Source organism: Ischnura elegans, chromosome 4, assembly GCF_921293095.1.
Source record: "Ischnura elegans chromosome 4, ioIscEleg1.1, whole genome shotgun sequence".
Taxonomy (NCBI): domain Eukaryota; kingdom Metazoa; phylum Arthropoda; class Insecta; order Odonata; family Coenagrionidae; genus Ischnura; species Ischnura elegans.
The window spans coordinates 35,219,224-35,233,033 of record NC_060249.1 but is presented as its reverse complement, the minus strand read 5'-3'; the positions used below and the strand labels follow the sequence as shown (position 1 = coordinate 35,233,033).

At 40.8% G+C, this 13,810-nt stretch overlaps 1 protein-coding gene across 2 annotated transcripts in view; it reads left to right on the top strand.

Annotated features, from left to right (window-relative positions):
• Nucleotides 1-13,810, top strand: part of LOC124157263 (isoleucine--tRNA ligase, mitochondrial) — a 43,095-nt gene that overhangs the window by 28,452 nt on the left and 833 nt on the right. For both annotated transcript variants that reach the window (XM_046531832.1, XM_046531833.1), the window contains exons 15-17: nucleotides 8,409-8,515; nucleotides 9,652-9,800; nucleotides 9,884-10,086. In XM_046531832.1, the coding sequence (XP_046387788.1) occupies nucleotides 8,409-8,515; nucleotides 9,652-9,800; nucleotides 9,884-10,086 (459 nt within the window). The remainder of the gene's footprint in view (nucleotides 1-8,408; nucleotides 8,516-9,651; nucleotides 9,801-9,883; nucleotides 10,087-13,810) is intronic.

Here is a 13,810-nt window from a genome sequence, read left to right as displayed (position 1 = left end):
AGAGTCTTATTAACTTGATGCTTTGCTCTTCATACTGGTAGAGCAACCTAGAGAAAGAGTAATATCTGCTCCACATCTCATTCTTAACTAGGGAAATAAATGTTCATTGCTCCATTGTTGTGCCAGTTTGAACTTTGGTGATAAGACATTGTTGTAGGGCTTTGGAAGGAGTTGGCTGTATTAGCTGAAATTAAACTATCCTGTTGTATTCTTGTCTCCAGTTCAAATCAGCCACCACTGACCAATTTTTCAAAACTCAACTCGAATATGAAATCGCTCCACACCCCTAATGGTGACCACAAATGCCTTCTTAGTCAGTGAATCTTAGTGGTAGTAGTCCTCAAATTAATTTGGTGGCTTTCCCTATGATATTTATGGAGTGGAGGCAAGATTCTATCCTGGTCTTCATTACATTCTACCAGGTTTTAAGGTACTCATTGAAATGGATTGAGTATACTTCACGGGAGTTGGAGTTATGGTCGACTCCAGCTTCCTTTGCTTCTCTAGGTTATCTTGTTCCTATGCCATTTATGTCAACATTTTGCTACTCATAGATTGCTAGATGGGCGCTACCAAGAATTATTCCAGATATTGAAAAATAGGCTTGGGAACTTCTTTATTTATCATAGTTGATAACGGTTTGCAATTTTGTTCGCAATTTAAATTTTGTTTAATGTAGCCATTATGTGGTGAATCTTAATGTACATATATACTTCGCGAATGTGTGTGTGAAAGAAAAAATTAATACAGTAGAAAATTTTAATAAATGTAATTAAGTACGCATTTTTTTTTTAAAGTATGGGTTACTTATAAATACATAGCTGCACAGCCATGATCAATTAAGAGTCAATGGTTTATAAGTGTTCGTGTTACTCCTAAGCACTACTCTCCAGCTAAGGGTGGCAAGTAGTGCTGTGCGAGAGTCTCGTCTCGGCAGTCGAGACGAGAATTTAATTTCTCAGCATTGTCAGGACGAGACTCATCATGGCGAGAGTCTCGCCTGGGTGGAGAGTTGACGAGAGTGGTAATTAACTTGAGAGTTGTAACTTGAGAGAGTAAATAATTTTTCAATGTCTGAAATAAAAATAGTTTAATTTTTTTCGTGGAGCCGGTAGTCTCGACGGGTGCTATACCATTTTTCCGAACTGAAGGCGGCTGGGTGGAAAATAGAAAGTAGCCAATGGGAAGCGCTGCCCCTTCCATCTCTCTGTTCCCCTCCATCCCCTTCCCTTTTCCCCTCCGCTCCCGTCCATCCGGTCGACTGGCGTTGCCAGCCTTGGGAGTAACGGTACTTTCGGGGGCAGGAGAACGAGCGCTCGGCAATCTCCAAAGATTCGGCTTGACAACACTGCCAGCTGGAGAGCGATGTGCACTGAACGGAGTTCGGAGAGAGACTGCGGGCTCTTGCACACTTTCTCCTGTCGCTATTATGTGATTGGCTAGAAGAGTGGGTGGGTTGCGAGCATGCTCAAGGTCAGCCGCTTTCAGTTCAGAAAAATGGTATAGGAAATCTTGAAGGGGCGAGACTTCTCGACTCTTGTCAAGACTCTCGACCCAGGCGAGATTCTCGCCACTCCGAGGTCTCATCCTGACAATGCCGAGAGATGAAATTCTCGTCTCGACCATCAATACTCTCGGGTGGTCGAGAGTCTTGCTCAGCCCTAGTGGCAAGTCCCTGCTCCTGTTATTTCCATTACTTTAACGTGCCAAAGGTCCTCTGCTCGTCTCTGCCTTTTGGAGGTAGCGCACATTAAATAAGCGTTTTGCATTGCAGATCTGTTGCTACAATCAATATCCAATAATGTAATAATTTTTTAAGGGGTGTTTTGGTTGGGAAAAGATTTTGGCTTATTTTTGGCTTATTTTTGTGGTAGTGAATACAGTAAAACCCCTTATTTACACTTTTCCAGGGACCCAAGAAAAAAAGTGTAAATTGCGGGAAAATGCAAATCGTGGGAAATAGAGAATTTTCACTTTTATTCATATACTGGCTTTGGAAATGTTCATTTTTTAATTGTTCACTAAGCATTATGCCATAACACTGTTTCCCTCTGAAGCACAGTGTTTTTGCTGGCAGCAAAAATTAAAAAATAATCCTGTTTTGTCTGCAATGAAAACATCTTTTGGGCTGTAACCTTCCAGAACTCTAAGGCCTCGGGTACGATACGAGCGGCGAGCGGCAAGCGGCGTGAGCGGCGCCGCTCTGATATCGGACCTCATTTAGTTGCGTGTAAATCTATTGAGGGTGGGTACGATATGTTTGAGCGGCGAGCGACAGTGAGCGGCGCCGCCCAGTGCCGCTCATGATTCCAAGTCCAGACCGATTTCTTTTCCACTGCCGCTCGCCGCTCAGTAGATTCATCCTTCAGTGTAGTTGAAAATGTCAGCGTAGATACATCAAAGTGGTGAGAATACGGCCAAGCAAAGTAAGACTGAAGTTAAACTAAGTAATATACTAATAGAAGTTTTAATTAGTGAGGTGCAGTCCAGGGTATTTATGTGGAATGATCAACATTTTATTATAGTATTCTACCGATTAAGGTAGGTTTCCATGGAGTACTATAGAAGTAATCTGAGAGCCTCCCTTTCCTTCCAACACTAACTTTTTCAATACAATGTAAAGGAACACACACGAGTTAATGTCTTTGCGTTAATGCCTAACGAGTTTGCATGATTGATTTTTGTGGACCGGAACGGAACATTTACGAATGTATGAACAAAATTAGAACAGGTTCTATTTGCTGTGCATGCACTCGCACAAGTTGGGTGGTAACACGGTGCATTTTGGCGATCATTCTCGCTTTCATACATATAGACATTAACCCGTGCGTGTTAATGTACCGTGTAAACAGGCCTTAAGGCTACTGTAACTCCCTTTCAATATATCTAAAAATCCTATTCTCTTCATTCCTCGTTTCCCAAACATTCTACCCTCTAACGCTGTTTTCAACTTCCCTTCCCCGCTAAGTATCCCCTCCATCCATACCTTCCGTCTCCTCCGTATCTCATCTAACAGCTGCTTCTCCTCATCCACCATGTCCAGAACTTCGTTGTTCCTCCTCCTCTCTGTCCATTTCACCTTCTCCATTCTTCTCCATACCTACATCTCGAATGCCTCTAATCTTCTCTCGTCCTCCTTCCTAAGTTTCCACGTTTATGCACCGTAAAGCGCAACACTCCAGATCAAACTCGTCACTAACCTTTTCTTTAAATTCTTACATAACGATCCTCTTAGAAGCTCCTTGCTGTTCATGAACGCCTCCTTTGCTAATGCAATTCTCTTCCTAATGTCCTTACTACTGTATCAGTTTTTCTCTAACGTACTGCCTAAATATTTGAATTGCTTTACCTGCTCAAGTTTTTCCCCGCCTATTCTATCTTGAGTCTCACTTTCCTTGCTCGCGAAGTTTTACAAAACCGCATCACCTTGGCCTTCTTGTCATTAATCGTCATCCCATACACTTCGCACCGCTCGTCTGACGAATCCACTAGAGCCTGTAGTCCCCTCACTGACTGGCTAATCAGCGCCTGATCATCTGCGAGCCTTACCGATTTAAACATCATTCTTCCCACTTCTTGCCACTCCAGCTTCCAACTTGTCCCAAGCTTTCCTTACCATCTCCTCAGCGTATAGGTTAAAAAGCAGCAGCGATAAAGGATAACCTTGTCTCACTGTTCGGCAAATGCTTTCCCACCCAGTTTTTCCGTCCGCTACCCTCACTTGTGCAGTCTGAGCCATATAAAGATTACGAATGAGTCGCCTTTCCCTCCAATCTACACCTATTATCTTGAGAATGATCATAAACTTTATCCAGTTCACCCTATCAAATGGTCCTCTCCACGAGGAACCTCATTATTGCTATTGCATCACGAGTTGACTTCCCTTTTCTAAAACCAAACTGAACTTCGCCCAAATACTCCTTTGCCCTCGCCTCCTCAGTACCACTTTCGCTGAATCCGATATTAGGCTAATAGTCCTATAATCTCTGCATCCCACAGGTTTCGTATTTTTCAGTAGCAGAATAATAACCGTCTTCACGAAATCCTCCGGCAAACATCCCTCCTCATAGATCCTCCGTACTAGTTCGAAAACAATTCTTACTCTCAGAAGCTCACACGGGATATTGTCCACGCCCACTGCTTTCCTAGCCTTCATATCACGAAGTGCTCTCTGTATTTCCGAATCTAATATCTCCGACCCAAGATTATCCTCCTCCACTGCACTTTCCTCATCAAAAATCAATTTCTCCGGCCTGTTCCTTACTTCATACAGATGCTCCACGTATTCCCTCCATCTACTCTGTACCTCTTCGCGGTCGGTTAGCATCATTCCATCTTCAGCCTTAATTTTGGACACGGCTTATCCTCTGCTGACCGATAACGACTTAACATTTTAGCGACCATTTTTTTTACCGACCCCGGCGTACAACCCGCGCCTAATTCTCCATCCTTCTGGAACTTTTCCATTTCCTCACACTGTCTTTTCCACCAAGCCTCCCTTGCCCTCTTAGTTTCACGTCGTAATCGATTATTTAGTTCCTTATACATTCTTTTGCCCTACTCTGTGTCCACGTTCTTACACTTCCTTCTCTCCTCCATCTCTTTTACCACTGCGTCCGTAACCCAAGGCTTCTTTATCCTTTTGCTGTCTATGTAGCCAATTGACTTTTCCGCCGCTTTGACTATTCCCGTTTTAATATTATTCCACCCTTCCTCCACAGTCTGTGTACTTCTAATCTTCCGGGTACTATTGCCCAGTAATTACTGATATTCCTTCCTCATACTCCCCTTCAGCGCTTCTACATTCCATTTCCTCGCCTTCCTAACTTTAATTAGCCTTTTGAATCTTATGTTGCATTTCATGAGCGCTTGATTGTGGTCTGAATCCGAATCCGCGGCAGGGAAGCTGCGCGAGTTTTTCACACTATTCCTATACCTCTGTCTTACCATGACATAGTCAATCCCCCTATATCCCCTGGACTTTTCTATATGTACCTTTGCCCGTTATGATAAGTGCTGTTTACGGGGAAGTTAGAAATGAATAAATAAATAAATGGCGGAAGGAACCTTTGTAAAATTTAAAAATAAATAATAAATTTGTAGAACCTCTGGTTATCCAATATCCTATTGAGTGAAGAACGTGTGGGAAATGTGTAACAGATATGAGTAATCTATAAGTCAAAGTAGAACTGATGGTATGATACGCATTTTTAAAAAGCTAGAAGTTCTCGTGGAAATACCCAGTTAAGACGGTCAAAGGGTCCGCTCCGCGGTGTCATAAAACGACCGTTTTCGCAGTAGAATCCTGGGGGTCAGGGATCGGAGAGTAAAGAAGGTATGCGTCTCAGCTGTTGTCTTTCTGGTAGGTATTTTTGTCTGTGTCCCAGGAAAACAACTCACTTTTTCGAGGTTTGAACACTTTTAATAGAAGCATGGGCTTCGATCGTATCCAAAGAAAACGAAATGAACTTCAATGAAACGTGCACTTACCTCGGCTGAAAAACCTCCACTGTATTCACCATAGACCATTTGAGAATCGGTATATTGAAGAAAAACATAAAAACGGTGAATGCTGAGCATTAAAACCCATACAGTTTCAATAACCTTACCGCGTCGCGGCTAATCCAACTCCCGACGCGCGGAGACGAACCTTGCCGCGCGATCGAAAAATCAATGTAATTTCCGACGTCGCAAACTTATTTCACAGATAACTGCAAATCACCTCAAGAAATCTTCAAAGAATGCTATCATATAAATTACTCCGCGTGACTTTGCCGAAAACCCATTTTAAACTCTACCTAAATATAAAACTTTGTCGAAAAACAGTATCCGCCATTTTTGTAACTGCACGGCAAGAATTAATCCATAATATTCTTTTAGATTACGGAAAATTAAAGAAAAAATACCATTCCAACAGATTATGTGGTTTTTTATTCCGCAAGAATCCACCTATAATTTCACCATCTACTTACTTTAGAAGATTTTCAGAGAAAATTGAAGACGGGCGTTTTCATGGAAATTCTCTCACGTTTGAGCATCTGTATCTCAGTGAAGGGAGAAATCTTTGTCAAATAAAGTACAGATCCATAAATTTCAATCATTTTTGAGTATGCCTGCGAAGGTTCAAGTTTATAACTCAAAAAAAGTCATTTTGTAATTTTGCCCGGGTTTTTCCGATTTCCGCCCACTGTGGAGCGGTTAGAAAATTGCCGCTCGTATTGTAGCCACTACTGCCGCTCACGTGCCGCTCAGGTTGCCGCTCCCCGCTCGCCGCCCGCCGCTCGTATCGTAACCGAGGCCTAATTCAGATTCAGATTCTTTCCACTGAGTTGCTGTCTCTTAGATGTTAACATCTTTGCTTTCACCACTCACCATCTTATATACAAGACTGTACCTATTTTTGAATCTGTCCAACCAACCATTATAGATGCCGTGGAATCTTCGATTCCCAATCTTGTGGGGAAATACTTTTTTCTCAAGGGCCTTTGGGCCTGTTTACACGATACATTAACATGTACGAGTTAATTTCTGCTTGCATGAATGATTTTTGTGGACCGGAACAGGATATGTATGAATGTAGACAGGGGCAGATCCAGGATTTTTTTCTGAGAGGGGCACTAGAGGGCCTGACAGGCAAAATATCTTGTCTTAATTGAGATTAAAAACAAGATATAACAAAGACTTTTAAAAATTCTCTTTATTTTTATATCAAATTTATTCTTATTGAATTAAATGATTGAGCCTCCTTGAGTAATACACAAAACAAAGCGAACATAATGATGACCATCAGGGGCAGATCCAGGATTTCTTTCTGGGGGGCACAAGCAATGCCGTATCCAGGATTTTGATCTGGAGTGGGGGGGGGGGGCACAATGATACCACGTTATACAAAACGAACGCAATGATAACCGGACCGTATTAAAAATCTTGCATATTTTTAAGTCTGGGGGGGCACGTGCCCCCCCCCCCCCCATATATCCTCCTATGATAACCATATTCAAATTTTGTCTCTTTTTTTAAGCATCTGGGGGGGGCACGTCCCCATCCCCTAAATCCGACTATGAATGCATGAATCAAATTTGAACAGGTTCTATTTTCTGTTCGTGCATATACGCACAAGTTGGGTGAATACACGGTGCATTTTCGTGTTCATAATTTAGACATTAACTTGTACGGTTTAATGTACTATGTAAACAGGCCTTTAGATGACACCATTTGCTGGGACATTTGATGATCTTGCACCTAAAAACTACTCTTTTAGAATTCGTTCTATTTATTCTTACCTGGAATTCTTCGCATATATTCTCTTTTTTGATAAATGCCCGCACTGGTTTGCATATTTTACAATAGTATCGCGATTTTTCACCTCGGTATTGAATGCTGAGACTGGGAATCCGGAACGGAAGCCGAATTGCCAAGTCCCAACATTCGAGTCGCCAGCGTTTGAATCGATGCGGGTTCCGGTGTGGGAATCAACTATCTCTATAATTTTCATTTTCTCGTCAATTAAAAATGTCCGTTTTTCACCTCGAATTTCCACTTTCAAGCCGGATCAATTCTATTTCCCGTACGAGTTGAGGGTAACTCGAGTTGCCGATCGGCAACACACGAGTATCTGACCTATACTCCTCGGCGATCAAGTGCGTAGTACAAACTGTCATGGGACTTCATAATTTTTTAAATTTACAATAGTTTGCGATACACTGCTATTTGAATGGGATAATTCAAGTTTAAATAAGTTTTTTTAAAAGTATTTAATTAACCCATAATTGCTACGCAACTGTTGAATGAAGTCAGCGCAAATGATCCCAGTTGTCGGTCAAGTTATATAGTTCCGGCATTTATCACGTCTGGTTCCCTTGCAAACTCTCGTATCAAATTATCGACTACATGATTATTGTCAACATTCCTTCAGGAGTTCTTGCATTATAATTAATACATAGCTCGATTGCTCAATACACCTACTTTCATATCGTGAATCTTTTCGCCGCTGACAGAAAACGAGAGGACGTAGTTCAACTTTCCGACGTTACTGGCGTTCTGTCCCGCCACATTCAAATTCTTCCCGAAAATAGTTCTCATTACGTCTTTCTCTCTTAGATTTTTAAATATAAATGCGCGAAAGGAAGCCAAAAGATAGTTTTAAGGGCTGATATGCGCGATCAATTGTTTTACTACGCAAAAAATTTTTTTTTAGTCGGCACGTCGTGATGCACATGGCGGGAAAACGAAAAAAACACGGCGTAAATACAGGGTTCTATTTACATTGGAGAGATAGGAAATATGACGGGACCCAGAAAAAAACTTGCAATTTGCGGGAAAACGTAAATTCCGATAACGCAAATACGGGGTTTTACTGTATACTGTTTGGTTTGTTTTTGTGTGCTAAAAAGTTTTCTTTTTTTTAGGTTTGTAAGCACTATGAAGCCTTTCAGTACAATCGAGTTTGCAGTGCCATTGTCAATTTTGTAACCAATGAAGTTTCAGCTGTGTATTGCCACTTGGTCAAAGATAGGTTAGTTGTATTTTTCACCTCTCGGAGTGAATGAATTTTTTTGTGATATTCATGTATCTCATGATGGTTTCAAGTGGGATGAAAGTAAGTAGGAATTTGTTAACCATTTTGCATTACTCATTGATGTGCTTCTTTTATTTTTATGGGTAAACACTTATTACAAAGGATTGAAATTGAATTCCGCCCTTTTTTCTGATTAACAATTTCATATGAGTGATACTGTTAAACCTCTGCATGTCATGGCTCATATTGTCTCGTTTTGTGTGCTCCTGCAAAATTTCATGCATGTGATGCATAGAAACCTATTCTTATAATACCTTTTATTAGGGATGGTCGGATCGGGTACCTCGAATCCAAATATACGTAGATATTGCCCTTCACCGGATACTTCAGATCCAAATTTGCTGAAGGCATAGGGTCTGGATCCGAAATTTTAAATTGATGCTTCAGTGAATGTAGCATCCCATAAGAGGGAGTGGAAAGAGTCGGATCTGCTGTTGCACTGCAATGCTTGTCCTACTCATGATCCATTTTGTTTAAAAGCTCTCATAGGTGTTATGCAAAAGAATTTCAGCTGTGGAAAATTTGCAAAATATGACGAGCACAAAGTGGTTCTCTCCCCTAGAGATTGAACAACCATCCGGAGAATCTCAAAACCATAGAATAATAACCATGTAAAAAGTAACTGCATTGCAGATTTAATAAAAGAAAAACACCCTCGGCCCTCCATCAGCCCATGCCTCTTATATTATTTTTCCTGTCCAAGACCACAGAGAGATATTCGCATGCAAAGATTTTTTGCACCATCATTTCCCTTGAGTAATCACTCCCTCTTAACTGCCTCGGTGATGTGGTGGTTTAGGGAACTGGTCCAGTGACTTTTGATGCATTCATCCTGGGTTTGAGTCCTGGTGAAGCCTAATTTTTTATATAATGGCATCCCACTGTAACATTTTCAGAAAATTCTTTGGTGAAAGGAGGGACTATGTTCTGAACTAAAAGTATAGGTGAATGTAATAGAGTTGATGGGTGGGATTCAAAGAAATCGGTTCAGAGTTTCATTATAATTTCAAATCTAAGAACTTTAATATTTCTTATGTTATGAGATGTTTGATATTTGCTGCTTCATTTTACAGACTCTACTGCCTTCCTGTGGAAAGCAATGCAAGAAATTCATGCCTGAGAACTATATCAGAAATTTTAGATGTTGTTAGCAAAGCCACTGCCCCAATTCTACCTCACCTTATAGAAGAAGTTTATTTACATCACCCAGTTCCCAGGGGAGGTATGGTAGTTCTCTGTAAATATTTCAAACCGGGTAATCTCTTCCAACTAATGATTGACTGTTAATTTTTTGTCTTTTCCTAGATTCTGGATTCTTTAGATGGGCAGCCTTAGGCCAGAGGTCCCCATCAATTCAATGGCATTTCCCTGATGCAGTGGAATCAGTTGAGCTAGCTCTTAAAGTTCGCCAAATCATTAATCAAAAGGCTGCCAGCATGGGAGAAGGAAATTCTTGGAAGCTTGGAGCAAGGATCAATGCAAATGATGAGGCATTTGGGAGGCTGAAGGTATGTTTCCATTTTTATGCATTCCATATGATTTTTAGTAATATATTGATAGGTTTTACTTTAACCTCTCGCACATGTTGAACATAGCTGTCAGGGAAGAAATTGTGTGCTCTCGAGTTAGGATTTGAGTCACTGAATTACAAAATGTGTGCAGGTTAAAAAAATCACATCATAATTTTCACTACTCAATTCTGTATTGTTTAAGAGTTTAATTAAGCTAAATGAAGTATAATGTATTTCTCTGGTGTAATTGTAGTGGTACAAAAAACTGTTTTTGAGGGCATTTATATCGATCACTGTTTTTTAGCTTAATATGTATTTGAAAATAGAGCAAACTCCTGATTATCCAGGCTATTGATGGGGAGAGGCGGCATGAATAATTGGAAATCACGGAAAACCCAAACTTTAACTTTAATTTCTTGTGATGTTCATAATTTGTGTAAATCAAACAGTTTATTATTATTTTATGTTAAATTGCTTCCTGGATTCATTGAGAGCTTTCTTCACCCTACCGCGATCTTTTTAGCGGTGATAACTCATACTCTTACTGCCTCATGTATTCCTTCTTGTATTCCTACTGTTTCATTTAAGACCTCGCATCCGTGGTTGCCTGATTGCGGATTCAAAAAAGTGGTTTGCACGACATTAGCCAGAAAAAACAAAAAATGAAATAAGTAGTAGACAGTCAATGGCCCAAAATTTTGCAGATGAATAATGTTTTTTTTTGCTGAGTGTGAGTCTTTAAAAATGTATCTTTATTGGTTGCTTGAAAATAGGACGCCATTGGAGTGCACACTCATGGTGTCATGGCACGGTATCCACAGTAGAGCAAGGAAGTGGATAGGAAATCATTCGATGTAAGGGCTCAAACACAAATTTGCCGAAAATACTGTATTGGACGGTATATAAGACTATGCAGATAAGGCACACTTTTTTTTCCCTAAATTTGGTCTCAAAAAAGTTACCTGCATCTTATACATGAAGGACACAGGTTAATTTTCAATAGTGAGTGCTATTTTTAGCCCAAATAAAGGTCTAGACACACATAAGTTTTTCTACATCTGCCATAATTATTTATTCATGTTTAACTAAATTTTTGCCAACAAAAATATAGCTCAAAAGAGAGAATTGGGATGGTTTCCTTCTGACACTGCACCGTTCCTGTCAAAGGGCTTGCTCCACCCTAGGTGCGGAGAAGCAGGGATTAGCACATAGTACAACATTGTACTTCTCGTTCAATGTATGATGCCTGACACTCAGCTGATACACGTGTCTGTATTGGTACTACTCTGTATAAACGTGCCGGTATCAGTGCTTAAAACTATTTGTTAAAAAAAATACCGTATAAGCGTGTGTAAGAGGCGCACCTTTTTCCCCAGAAATTGCAGCCGAAAATGAGGGTGCACCTCTTACACAAACTTCTAATCTTCCCCCCCTCCCCTTCGCCGGTCGCAAGTCCAAGGGGAACTGAGTGGCCTTTGTTTTCAGCGTGAGTCAGTCATCGGAAACCCTGGGTCAAAAACAAGCGGCAGGCAGGGGAGTTTCTCCCTTAGTGACGTATTTTTAGAATGCTCCTGATTGCTTTTCTTGTAAGCATCGCGCCGTCACCTCGGTACCCCTGAGGTGAACATGGAAAAGATCACGCGGGGTATTTTGCTCCGGAGGGCGCGCTAAATTTACTGCCACGAGTGGGTATTCCGCAGCATTTATACTGCATATAGTAATCGGATATCAGATGTGGAGAAATGCGTAGTTTTGAAGGACATGCCTGGTTAATAGTCAACATCTTGCCGAGCAATTTCCATCTCTCCTCCGGCGTCCAGAAACTGGGAGAATTGAACCTGGTAGAACAAAAAAGGTCAGTTGGTGAGATGGGGGAAGGGATGAAACACGTTTCCATTGTTCCCCGGTAACTTGATATTTTCCTATTTTCCTGTGTGGTCTCGGAAAGGAAAAAAAATGGCATAGGCATTGGCTGATGGAGGGCCGAGTGTGGTTCCGTTAAATTTACGACGTGGTTATTATCCTACGGCGCTGATATTGCCCCGATTGTTGTCCAATCTCATGGTGAGGTTCATGCTATGTGCCTGTCGTGTTTTGCCTTAAAATTTTCCACGGCTGCAATTCTATTGCAATACTCCTGCGAGAGCTTTTATACAAAATTGTTCATGAGTAGGACTATCATCGTAGAGCAACGGAGTATGCTCAGAGAGGATCGGAACTCTTTCCACTCCCTCTTATGCCGCTATTACCACCGCAGTTATCAAAATTTCCTCTTTCAATTAGCATTGAAAGAGGAAATTTCGATAACTGTCGAAATTCCAGGCATACGTCTGCAACACTGCACGATAGGATAAAAAAATGCAGCAAAATTTTTTTCTTTATAGCTTCGATGCTCAAAATAGGGGTGCGCCTCTTACACGTGTGCACCTCTTACACACGCTTATACGGTGCATACATCCAAAGTTAATTTTCATTTATTCCTTTGATGCAACATTGCATTTTGTTTCCTTCTCGAACTAACAGAAAATATTTGCTATAGTTGATTAAACGAATTTAGAAATTTAGAATTTAGAAACTCCGGAAAATGTGACTACAGGATACAAGAGATTAAGCTATACAATTCAGTATAAACTAGGAGTGTTAAACTATGCCCAAGTGCACGTAAACACAGCAGCAGCTAGGCATTTCAGTCCACCACCTACTGAAAAAATGATATGTACTTGGTGACTGCAGGAAGATCAACTGAAGACCGCTAAAAAAAAAAGCATAACCTTGATACCCAGCTCCATCTTGGCCTGAACTTGAAAATGACGTAAAAATGTTGGTGATGGATAAGATGAATTCTGGGATTTTTCAACCAAAATGATAATCAATGAGGCCAAAGGATTTGTAGAAAAACATGGGATTCAGAACCTTTCAGGGTCTGAGGGCTGGTGATACAGGTTCATGAAAAGGCAAGGCCTATCAATGCACACCAAAACAACTATTGCACAGAAAATGCCAGCAGTTTATGAAGAATAAATACTAGTATTTCATAGGTTTGTTATAAATGGATACAAGAAAACTTCTTTTGAGCTCTGTCAAGTAGGAAATATGGATGAAATTCCACATTTGATGTACCATCCAACTAGACTGAGTATTAAAGGGTCTAAATCAATAACCATAAAAACCACAGCTGATGTTCATCTGAAAGGCTGGATGGACAAAGCTGGAATGAAACTGTGGTTACAGAACGTATGGGCGAGGCAACCTGGTGGACTCTAAATAAAACCCTCTCTTTTGGTTTTAGATCAGTTTAGCGCCCATAGAACTGAAACCATAAAGAATAAAGCGAGAGAATTATAAACCCAGATAACTGTCATTCCTGGTGGACTGACTAGCCAATTGGAGCCTTTATATGTATCGGTGAGTAAGCCATTTAAGGAAAAAGTGTAAGAAAGATGGAAGAAGTGGATAGGAGAGCCACATCACGCTCTCACACCCTCAGTTAGAATGAAGCGGCCCTCTATTTCACAAGTTTGCAAGTGGGTAAAAAGATCTTGGGAGGACATAAAGGCTGAAGTATGTAATGGTTAAGTCCTTTAAGAAGTGCGGAATCAGTTATAGTCTTGACAACAGAAGACTACGCATTATTAGAAGAAGGTGATACTGGCGATGACGGAAACAGTAGTGATGACGATATTCTCGTTTTCGATGATGATTATGACAATGAGAATGATGA